General features: G+C 36.4%; 2 protein-coding genes across 4 annotated transcripts; one reads left to right on the top strand and one right to left on the bottom strand.

Annotated features, from left to right (window-relative positions):
• Positions 1-2622: 2622 nt before the first annotated feature.
• LOC107467617 (serine/threonine-protein phosphatase 7 long form homolog) lies at positions 2623-3969 on the bottom strand. Its single transcript, XM_052254426.1, has 3 exons — positions 3901-3969; positions 2748-3490; positions 2623-2662 (listed from the first exon to the last, which is right to left on the bottom strand). The coding sequence occupies exons 1-3, from the start codon at positions 3967-3969 to the stop codon at positions 2623-2625; spliced, it is 852 nt and encodes a 283-aa protein (XP_052110386.1).
• Positions 3970-9788: 5819 nt separating this feature from the next.
• Positions 9789-11233, top strand: LOC107467699 (uncharacterized). Of its 3 annotated transcripts, XR_001587901.3 has the most exons (4): positions 9789-10234; positions 10324-10628; positions 10778-10838; positions 10932-11233. XR_001587901.3 is itself a non-coding variant. In XM_016086864.3 (2 exons), exons 1-2 carry the CDS (start codon positions 9832-9834, stop codon positions 10401-10403), a joined length of 483 nt encoding a protein of 160 aa, XP_015942350.1. In that variant the 5' UTR covers positions 9789-9831; the 3' UTR covers positions 10404-11117. The 3 variants fall into 3 exon arrangements, 1 of the variants encoding a protein (XP_015942350.1); XR_008002731.1 differs by having other exon boundaries at positions 10778-11233; XM_016086864.3 differs by having other exon boundaries at positions 10324-11117.
• Positions 11234-11337: the final 104 nt, after the last annotated feature.

Raw genomic sequence — 11337 nt, 5'->3', positions numbered from 1 at the left:
GTCATTTCAACATCAATACTAAGTCATTTTCGGGTCGAACTCACTTTTTTTTAGAGGAGTCGTATATGTTTCCCAAACTTGAGATCTTAATATAATCTTGATTCGATATTTTGTCAAAAAGTACTAAAAATTGAGTAAAATACTCCTAAAAAAAACTTAAAAATAGATCGTGTATTATTTTTATAAGCATAAGCATATTATCATATTTGATATTTGAGGAAACTATATTAAATAATTGAAAATAGATATGGAAGTACGGAAGGATATATTTGAAAATGAGACCATTCAGATAAAGACGCTTAAAACGTCTTTTTTTAAAGATGTTTTTATGTTGTATTTTAATTGGTTTCTGTATAATTTATTCGGTATTTCTCATCACATATTATTAAATTCCTCAAAAGATTTTCTTTCCAAAAACAATAAAAAACATATAATTTGGAGGGCAATTTACTTAAATAAATAAAAAGAGGGATTTCTTTACGTAAATGTGCAAATCTGTTTGTTGTTACGATTTTGTGCAAAACGGATTTATATGTAAACCATGGCAACCCACCACGGTTTCTAAACATGCATAAACCGTGGGAGGTCACCACGGATTAGGAGCAAAAATTTGTAGGTGAAAACCGTGGTAGGTCACCACGGTTTATGAAGGAAATTTGGCAAGCATAAACCGTGGGGAGTCACCACGGTTTATGAGGAAAATATTTAAGCACATAAAACCCGGTGGGTTACCACAGTTTATGTAGAATAATGGGCAAAAAACGTGGTGGGTTGCCACGGTTTACTATGACGGAAAATCTATATATATGTGGGTGATTCAAGCACCAGAAGAGATCATTCTCACAATGGCTAGTGAGGAAGAGAGCTTTCTTGCTCTGGTGCATTGCTCTGGAAAAATAAAAAAAGCAAAAGCCAAGGTGTGAAGTTCACCGACAGAGAACCACTAAGTATTTTTATCAGTTCGTCGATGAGTTTGTCGGACTTGAAGAACAGCATCTTGGAGAAGCTTGGCGTGTTGGGTTGCAAGTGGGTGAAGAAACTATTCTACAAGATTCCCATGGCGGTTGTCTCGACCGGTGTTCAGTATGAAACCTTTGCGGTTAAGGCTGATGAAGATATTAGGGTTCTGTTCTACTGTGTAAGGAGTTTTCCGGAGATCAGAATCCATGAGTTGTTCGCGAAGTTGGAGGTTGGTGTCGATAGTTCTGGGGCATCCGCTCCAGTTCCTTGCGTAGCTTCCGCGGGTGGTGCATCTAGTTCGATGCCTGCGGTCAGACCGCATCTTCCGCCAGTTCAATCACCTTCTTTTGCGGCTGACTTAGAACAAACGGAGGTTGTTGGTTCTGTCCCTTTGGAGCATGCAGCAGTCATTGAGCCTCCCAACGTTGTGGGCACCGGTGGTGGCCTCGTGCCTTATCTCGAAGACTTTGGTGGACCTGATCAAGTAGAGAATGCAATGCGTGACGATGAGTCTGACCAGGAGCCTGTTCATATCGATGGTGACAGCGACGAAAACACAGGCTGCTGAGCACCAAACTGGCCATGCTCCTCAGACATCTGTGGCCTATAATGGGTCTGATCATCATCCCTAAGCATGTCAGCTATGTCTCTGTAAAACTCGGACTCAGTAACAGGATCAGCAATGTCCACCCCAACAGCCGCGGTCGTAAACTCGGCAAAACCATATGGGCTCACGTTCCCAAACAGCTGTGAGCTAGAACCCACGTCGAACGTCGGCTGATCCATAGTTGATGCTGATCCAACTACATCCTCAGCGGCCACGTGACCAGTGCCGCCCCCCTGCTCGGATGGTCCTCCATCAGGCCCACCTCGACGGTCAGGCCGCGCAGGTGGCCGTCTGCCTCTACGTCGAGGAACACGGTAGTCCACTGGATCCCCAGCCTCAGCTCCAGGAACGTCCTGCTCCAATCGGTCGGCAAACTCCCTCCACTCGCGATCGGTGGTCCGGGTCCCAATACGGCGACGCCGATCGACTCGTCTGTTATCTGGTCTGTCATAAACATGCACTCTAGGAGGTGCCTGGGACGACCCTCTGTGACGCGCCTCCTCAGTCAACACAATCGGCCTCGGATCCTGAAATGCTACATCTGGGGATAGGAACCTGTGCGCCACACGGCACCACCACTCTAGGTAATCTGCTGATGGACCAGGGTCGAGGACTCGATCGACCCATATGACTGACTGATGCCGGTTCTCCCAAAGCTGGTGCCACTCCTGATAATATGCAGGAAACCACCGGTCCCCACCCCTACCATCCTTCGCATGTAGCCAATCTATGTTCAGAGCTACATCTGGGAGATGCTGAACACCGCCGAACTGGGGTAGAACCCTATCCACCTGATGCCACTCGATCGCAGCAAAATATATCAGGCTAGTGACGGCCGTCCATAGCCGTCGGTGCTCATCAGCTAGTATCTCCAGATGAATAACAGCAGCAACATCAGCAGAAGAATAAGGCTCCCACACAAACTGCATAGAAACAGTAAGACGTTCATGAGGCAGTGGCATGTAAGAAAAACTAGTACGACTATCAGTAATAAATAAATCACTCACATCGTGGACACGCAAACGATCAAGTGCAAGGCGTGCGGAAACTAATCTCTATGCCCCTGCATCGTTCCTCAGAACAAACTCGGCCCACCTACAATTTAAATTGAAATGATGTCAAAACAAACCATAACACTAGCATTTTTTACAATTTATGAACGCATATTTTTAAACCATACCTTGAAGCAAGCGAAAAACCGAACCGGTCAAAACCAGTGGGCCTCAGAGTGGGAAACCTCCAGAAAATCCAAGACTGTAGTAGGTGTAGCGGCCCAGCCAAGTTAACGACGTTTCTGTTTGTACCACGACAAAGACACCTATACAACCAGGCTAGTGCAGCGGAGCCCCAGCTATATCTGCCCAAGTCATCCAATGATGTCAAATAAGGCAACCAGCGAAGGTGTACCCTGTTTGCATTCTTGTCCGCAAACAGCTGAGACGACAACAACATCAGGATATAAGCGCGTGCGTATACACGCACGGTCTCATCAGTAGCATCTGCAGGGAGAACTCGGAACCTCTCGTGGAACCAGGTGTAGCACACTGTCATCTGCTTCACTTTACTCTGTGGAGGTAACTCCCCGAACAACTCCCGGAACCACACCCATGCTGGTCTACCGTGTTCCATAAGATTCTCAAACTTAGTCAAGCACCCACTAACGGGTGCACCATCAATCGGCAAACCCAGCTGATACGCAACATCCTGTAAAGTAATGGTGCACTCACCAAACGGCATATGGAACGTGTGGGTCTCCGGACGCCACCGCTCAATAAATGCGCTAAGCAGAGACTCATCAACCCAGAACCACTGACTGTTTAGCCTAGCAAGATGATACAAGCCCGCAGTCTCCAGATACGGTATAATCCGGTCATGTAAGGACATATTCTGCTGCCGCCTAACGGCTGTAATAACCCTACTAGGCTGCAAAACGTCGGTAATAAAATTGCTAAGAGAACTGTGCACATTAAATTCATGGGTTCTGTTATCGTGTATTAAATACTGAAGCTAAGAAAACTGTGCACTCACTACAACAAATTAACAATATAAATACAGGAAAAAAAATCTTTGAATAAAATATTAATAATGATAATAAAATATTGTGCAAAAATACTATTAGCCACACTAAGAAGATAAATAAGCATAATAAAATATGCATTACTAACAATACCGATAATAACATTAATATTTATGTAAATAATATTAATCAGAATCATAAAACAAATAAACGTAATAAAATAAAAATATTTACTAGCAATATTCCTACTAACATATCAATTGCTATATTAGAATTAAATTTAATTACAATAATAATAACAATAACAGTAACTAACCTCTTCGTCGATATATCCTGCCACGTGAGCGATGCCATTTAGTCGGTACAATCGATCCTCATCCTCCATTGGCCCCACCACCCACTTCTCCTTCGCTGCCTCCAAACCTTTTCCCAAATTCTCTCTACAACAATCAACCCACTTTCTTCCTTAGGTTGCTAATGAATCCGTCCCTGCCTTCAGCGGATTACTTATATATGTAGACACACGTAAACCGCGGTGGGTTACCGGGTTTTACGTTCAACATTGTTTCCTCATAAACCGTGGTGACTCCCCACGGTTTATGCACGCCGATTTGCCTTCGTAAACCGTGGTGACCTACCACGGTTTACATGTAAAACCATTTGCTCCTAATCCGTGGTGACCTCCCACGGTTTATGAATGTTTAGAAACCGTGGTGGGTTGCCACGGTTTACATATAAATCCGGTTTTGCACATAAACGTAACAACAAACAGATTTGCACATTTAGGTAAACAACTCTCCCATTTTATTTATTTAAGTAAATTGCCCTAATTTGGACTATAAAAAAAAGGTAATAGATTAACTATTAGATTTTTTTAAAAGATTATTTACATAAAAAAATATATCACATTCATCAAAATATATATAATAAAACAAGCTCTTAAAATGTTTATAAATAAAAAAGTAATTAAGATAAGATAAGATAACTATCATAAGCTATATAAAGGAGAGCCAGAAGCCCTTAGGTACAAACTCATTCAGACTGCGGAGTATCTTTGCAGATTCCACCACCCCGACCACTCCAAGAAGATGATCCGATAAACGTTGCAAGTCCCTGATCCTACAACCACTAACAACAATGGTTCTCAAGATCAGCATTGAACCCAACATGATCCTGAAAATATGGTTTTTTCTAATAAAGTGTTATTAAAAAACTAACATTATAAAAACTAATTTCAACTAATATGATATAATAGGTTATTAAATATATTTAATACAAAACACATTGAATATAAATTTTTATTGAGTTTAAATTTTAAATAATTTTTAATTAAATTTCAAATATTTTTATTTTAAAGAGTTAGAATATTTTAACATCATTTTTTCGTATCTTTTTAATTGAGTCTTTGATTTTTTAAATTATAAACCTTATTTATAGTTAAGAGTAATGTTTTAACACCACCAATTAGTCACACATATAAAAATAAAAGAACAATTCTATTGTCATAATTATAATCTAACTTTATAAGCAATACAATACAATAAAATTATATATAATTAATATAACTAAATTTTATCTACATCTATAGTCACATTTCATAAATAATATAATTAAATTATATTTATGTTTATAATTAAAATATGAATAAAAATACAAAAAATTATCAGAATGATTTTCGTTCATAATTTTTTTTATTATTTTTGTTGTGAAAAGTTTAATTATTTTAATAATTAATGATTTTTTTAAAAAGATAATTGAATAACACAAAAAAAGTATTATTAAGAGTAATTTATTTATATATGATTAAAAAATAATTGAATAATTATATACGGTAAAAAATTAATATTATTAAAAAATAAAATTAAAATTTATTTTTATATATCGTTTTTGTCCCTAACGTGTTCGTCCTATTTAAGTCTCTAATGTTTCAAAATTGTCTCAATTTTATCTTGCCATCAATTCCGTTAACAGAATCCTAACGGCAGGACAACATTGAATCAATTTTGAAACGTTAGGGATTTAAATAGGATGATTTAAACGTTAGGGACAACTTTGAGACTTACCCTAAACGTTGGGGATAAAAACGATGTAGGGACGCCCATCTTATGATATGTGTTCAAGAGGACATTTTTGGCATTTTAAAACTAAGGGTAGAATGGTAATCTTGTCTTGTTAAAGGATCTGAATATTAAAAGAATTATATTATACCGGTCTTAGACAACAAAGAGACCAAGAGACTTTTTTTTGGCACTTCCTCTTAGTTAAAAATATAATCATTATAATTTTTTAGTTATTATTGCTAGGGGTGTTTACAGATGGGATATAGCTGAAATTTCGATCCAATCCGCACTAAACTCATTAGATCAAATTCGATATTTGCACTTTTTATGTTTGGATCAGATATCAAATATATCCATAAAATAAAAAATATTAAAAAATTTTATTTTTATAAAAAAAGTCAATAATTTTTTTTGCTTACTTTTTTAAACATATTTACTTCTATCTGATTAGAGTGTAGATCCGATTCGATCCAATCCAATTACAGATCAGATCACATCCTCAAATTACAGATCAGATACGGATAAATACTGTGGATTTATATGGATATGATCTAATCTATGAACACCCCTAACTACTACTATAGGTTCAGTATTGCAAAAGAATGCTTCTTTTATTATAAACCATTATTAGATCTTAATTACCATTAAAACAACTTAATTGTCAACAAAGAGATAATACTTGTTGGTCTCTGAAATTATATTCATATTTCAATCCATAGTTGTAAAAATCAAACTGGATCAACTGGTTCGACCGAAAAATTAGTGAATCGGACAAGAACCGGATTTTAGTCTGGTTCGGTTTACTCCTTAGACCGTTTTAAGGAATAAAACCGGTGTGAACCGGTAAGAACTGGTGAAAACCGGTCTAACCGAACTGGTCTACTTGAAAAATTTTTTAAAATGTCTCCACAAAGTCTCGAACCAAGAACCTTGAAGCAAAAACAACCTCTACTTGCCACTTAGCCATTACACTTCTAAGTATTATATTTGACAAATACTAATTATATAGTATACATAAATATCTAATTTAATTTAATTTTTATTTTTTCTCAAATTAATTATATTCTAATTATATAAAATTATTAACATAAATATAAATTTTACTAAAAATTTATTAATTTACCTGAGACTTGATTCTTCATAAAATGTTAGTGAAGATATGTATTTCAAATTTTAATTTTAAGTTTTTAACTATTTTATATTTTATATTTACGTGAGACCAGTTTTATCGTTCCAACCAGTGATTTATCGGTTGAACCAATAAACCAGTGAAACAGTAACTTGACCGGTTCGATCACTGATTCGGTTCTAACAACTATGTTTCAATCTAATTTCAAAAATTTCGATTTACTCAATTTAGTCTCCCAACTTAATAGTTATGACTCACATTGGTTCCTAATCTTATTTTTGTCACTGTCTCACAAAATCGTTAACGACATGCTGAGATGGACTAACGACTGCTACATTATACATTCTAGCGACTATTTAATGTGACAATTAAAATTTTTTTACCTTATTTTTTTTAACTAAACACTTAAAACCCTAATATGAGTCACGAATACCAAAGTTAAAAAATCAAACTAAGTAAATTGAAACTTTAAAAATCAGATTAAAGCTTGAATATAACTTCAAAATAGAACTTTAACTTATGTAGTGATTAATTTAAATGAGAATCAAATAAATCAAAATTCAACATAATTTTATCAATGTTTTCAAATTCGAAATTTCTATACAAAAATTAACTAGAATTTTTCTTTAAATTAAAAATTTAATAAAATAGTGACTTTAATTATCTTAACCAATGTCCTAATTAATTACTTTTATGTCTTAAAAAAATTGTATATGAGAAAAAAATAATTAATTTGTATACTTTAATAATTAGTTATTTTACTAAAATAAAAGAAACTATTTTTTTAGAATTTTTTAAGAACTAATTAATATTATATATTTTGTTACACTACATTTAGTTATAAAAATTTTATTTATTTCTAATGCTTATATTAAAAAAAATTTAAATTAGTAAATCTTAATCTATAATATAATAATAATATAGTAATTATTTTATATATTGTACGAATATAAATTAATTATTTTTTTATTTATACAAATTTTAAGAGATTTTTTTTACTAAATTTTAAGAGGTTTGAGCTTGTTATATATATATATATATTGATGTTAATCTATTACCTTTTTGTTTTAATCCAAATTAAATATTTTTTATTCTTTTTGGAAAGAAAATTTTTTGAAGAATTTAATAATATGTGATGAAGAATACCAAATAAATTATACAGAAACAAATTAAAACATAATATGAAAACATCTTTAAAAAAGACGATTTAGGCGTCTTTATTTGAGTGGCCTCCATGACAAAAATCTATATCCAAATCCAGATAAGAGTTGAAAGGGTAAAAATTACTATCATTAACAAGGATAGAATCACGGTCATATACTACTCTAAAGTCTAATCAAACTATGCATGCATTACCTCATTACTAATCTTAGAAATCAAAGGCACCTCGTGAGTTCTTCTTCTTGTTCACCTTCTTCTTGGACTTACTAGAATCTTGGCTCTTACCCGCTTCATGTCTATGGATCATACCATGCAGCTCGAAACCAATGAGGTAGCAAAGATAAGTATCAATGGTGATGAACATTGTCTTCTCATCCGTATACACATTGTAATAACAGCACGAGCTTTCTTCATCGTACCAGTCCAACTTCTCTTCCGGCTTCACCACGTCAAAGTGCTTCCCCCAGCACTGTCTTCGCCAATTTGTCAAGATTGTACCGCCATAGATCCACCTTCTCTCCTACCTCCTTCATCCCTTCCACCGCCATCGCCCTAAGGTCCAACACCTTCTTCAGCTCGATCCCGTGGTGTTTCTCCAGCTTTGCCTTCACATTTTCGATCTCCATTCCCACCGCGATAACCCTAGAATTGGCGAAGAAGTCGCAGAGGGGCCTAGGGTTTTGCTTCGCTTTGTAAGAGTCGGCTTGTTGGGCAGTGAGAGCCAATGCAGAGGGAGATGAAGTCGTAGCCGTGGTCCTTGACGCCGCGCTTGGTGTACTTGGTAAATTGGTGCTCGGCGGTTACGCCCACGATGGCCGAGGTGACCGGGGTGTTTTTGGGAGTGGACTTGAGGAGGTTGGTGAGCCACTTGCAGAGCGTTTGGGAAGATGTGGTGTTGATGCAGAGGATGCGTTGGTCGTCGGCATAAACGGTGTAAAGATAATGGCGGAAAGTGAGGTCGTAAGTCTCAACTTCGATGATCATGCTGGGTTCAATGCTGATCTCGAGAACCATTTTTGTTAGTGGTTGTAGGATCAGAGACTTGCAACAGTTGTCGGATCGTCTTCTTGGAGTGGTCGGAGTGGTGGAATCTGCAAAGATATTCCGCAGTCTGAAAGGTATAAAGTATGAAGAATGAGTTTGTACCTAAGGGCCTCTAGCTCTCCTTTATATAGCTTATGATAGTTATCTTATCTTATCTTATCTAAGGGCCTCTGGCTCTCCTTTATATTATGTTATCATTTTAATCATAAATCATTTATTGCATCAATTATCTAATAATTAATTTGTGTTCAGATATTTTAGTTGAAAAATAATTTTAAAATAATTTATTACATTTAAAATATTTAAAGAAATTATTTTTAAGTGATATAATTATAAAATTAAGCATAAAATAATTATTATATTATTTATTATTTAATACTAGAAATCAAGTTGTTAAAATTATTTACAATTTAATAATAATATTTACTTATAACTATAAATTTCAAACTATTACTTTCACTTATTAATTATTTTTTAACTTAGAAGTATTAATTTTGATTATAATATATGACCTGGAATTTTTACTCCAAAATAATTATTCTTCAATTATAAATGTTTTTTAAAAAATAATAAAATAAGTCTTTTTTTGTAAGTTGGGAAAATAACAAGAGGAAATGAAAATGATGAGATCCACACAGTTGTCAGTTAAGTTGGTAAAAGATAAGGGATGGATGGAGGAATGAATGGGGTAGATGGCATCATCATATCATATAATACATACATACATGCATGCATATGATGATGATTGATGGGATGAGTCACGAGAGCAGAGAGCAGAGAGCAGGACCCCCAACATAAATAAATACTCCTTCTCCTTCGTCGTTCATACTTCCAAACAGAAACAAATTTGAGAATGAGACCTGAATCATGGATTACTGCCACGTCAGCAACCGAAGAAGAAGAGGAGAGGGAAAGTGAAAATGAAACTTGGACGGTGAGAAGGAGCAAGAGCTTCGGCGGAAGGAGTAAGAGCAAGAACAAGAAGAAGAAGAGTCAGGTGTTGTTGGAAGGCTACGTCGACGATCTTCCAAGAACCAAGAGCTTGACGGACGACGATCTCGATGAGCTTAAGGGCTGTTTGGATCTCGGATTCGGTTTCAGCTACGACGAGATTCCTGAGCTCTGCAACACCTTGCCTGCACTCGAACTCTGCTATTCCATGTCGCAGAAGTTCACCGATCACTCCTCCTCCGACGCCGATTCCTCACCGGATTCCTTGTCCTCTTCCATCGCCAATTGGAGGATCTCCAGTCCTGGTTAGCACTCCCTCATTCCCTGTTTGATTTTTCCCAATCCTTCATTTTCAACTCGATTTAGGGTTTCTAATGCTCTCGATTTCACGCAGGTGACCATCCCGAAGACGTGAAAGCGAGGCTCAAGTTTTGGGCGCAAGCTGTTGCATGTACGGTTAAACTCTGCAGCTAAGCCGCACCGACGAATCTCAACGTGATTTGAGTGATGACGTGGCAGCAGAATGATGGAGAACCTGGAGATGAATTTTGGAAGTTATTGTTGTTAGTATTAATTAATATTATTATTTAAACCTGGAGATGGGGAATTCAACGTGTCAAGCTACTCTATCAATGATAGGTGGACCTAACTGCACGGAAAAGGGAAGAGGGAATAAGCAGAAGCAGAGGGTGGTTTCAGGTTTGAGAATACCCTCCACATCTGATTCCTGAACCTGACTTCAGTTTAATCTTCTGGATCCTAATATTGTTATTGTATTTGTATCATTCTAATAAGCAACTTTATCATCATTAGAATAAAACCCTTTTTGTTTCCGACCCTACCTGCAGCTCTGAGGTGAGAGCTTCACCGAATGTTACTACTTTCATCACCTCTGCAAATCTGCTAGAGGTAACTAATCTAACTGCACACACATTTTTGACCTCTTCCAAACATAACCCTTCAGCTCTGGATAATTGTGCTAACTTGTGTGTGCTGACATAGATGATTCCATTCTGCTCAAACTTGGAGGGAGTGGGTCAAGGGCAAGAATGTGAAGATGCTACCCCAAGAAATGTTTGCCTAACTCATTTTTTTGTTCTTATTACTATGCTGTTGTCATTATAGGGTCATGAACTGTGATTCATCCTTGAATGAATTATCCAATCAATACGAATGCTTTTCCTCAAATTTGTCTATGTCATTAGAGGGCCCGTTTGGGATTGTTACCCCGGAGAACATTGAATCCTCTGACTAATAGAGCTTGGAAAGATTTATGTTAATGTTTGGTTCCAGTTTTGTTTGCATCGTTGGTCTATAACCCTGTATTCTAGGTTATTTGACTTTTGGTTTACAAGGAACATGACTTGCGGTAGTTGCATTAGTTGCTGATGCTGATTGCGTATCACTC

Source organism: Arachis duranensis, chromosome 9, assembly GCF_000817695.3.
Source record: "Arachis duranensis cultivar V14167 chromosome 9, aradu.V14167.gnm2.J7QH, whole genome shotgun sequence".
NCBI classification, from domain to species: Eukaryota; Viridiplantae; Streptophyta; class Magnoliopsida; order Fabales; family Fabaceae; genus Arachis; species Arachis duranensis.
The sequence above is the reverse complement of the archived record's forward strand: the minus strand, read 5'-3'. Positions and strand labels throughout refer to the sequence as shown.

Excerpts from the sequence above, each read along its gene's own strand:
- LOC107467617 (XM_052254426.1), bottom strand. The coding sequence starts at position 3,969 with ATGGAGGATGAGGATCGATTGTACCGACTAAATGGCATCGCTCACGTG. Across the intron at positions 3,491-3,900 it reads CAGGATATATCGACGAAGAG|CCTAGTAGGGTTATTACAGC; the intron begins GTTAGTTACTGT and ends GACGTTTTGCAG. Across the intron at positions 2,663-2,747 it reads GGTTTTTCGCTTGCTTCAAG|GTGGGCCGAGTTTGTTCTGA; the intron begins GTATGGTTTAAA and ends TTTAAATTGTAG.
- LOC107467699 (XM_016086864.3), top strand. The coding sequence starts at position 9,832 with ATGAGACCTGAATCATGGATTACTGCCACGTCAGCAACCGAAGAAGAA. Across the intron at positions 10,235-10,323 it reads TTGGAGGATCTCCAGTCCTG|GTGACCATCCCGAAGACGTG; the intron begins GTTAGCACTCCC and ends GATTTCACGCAG.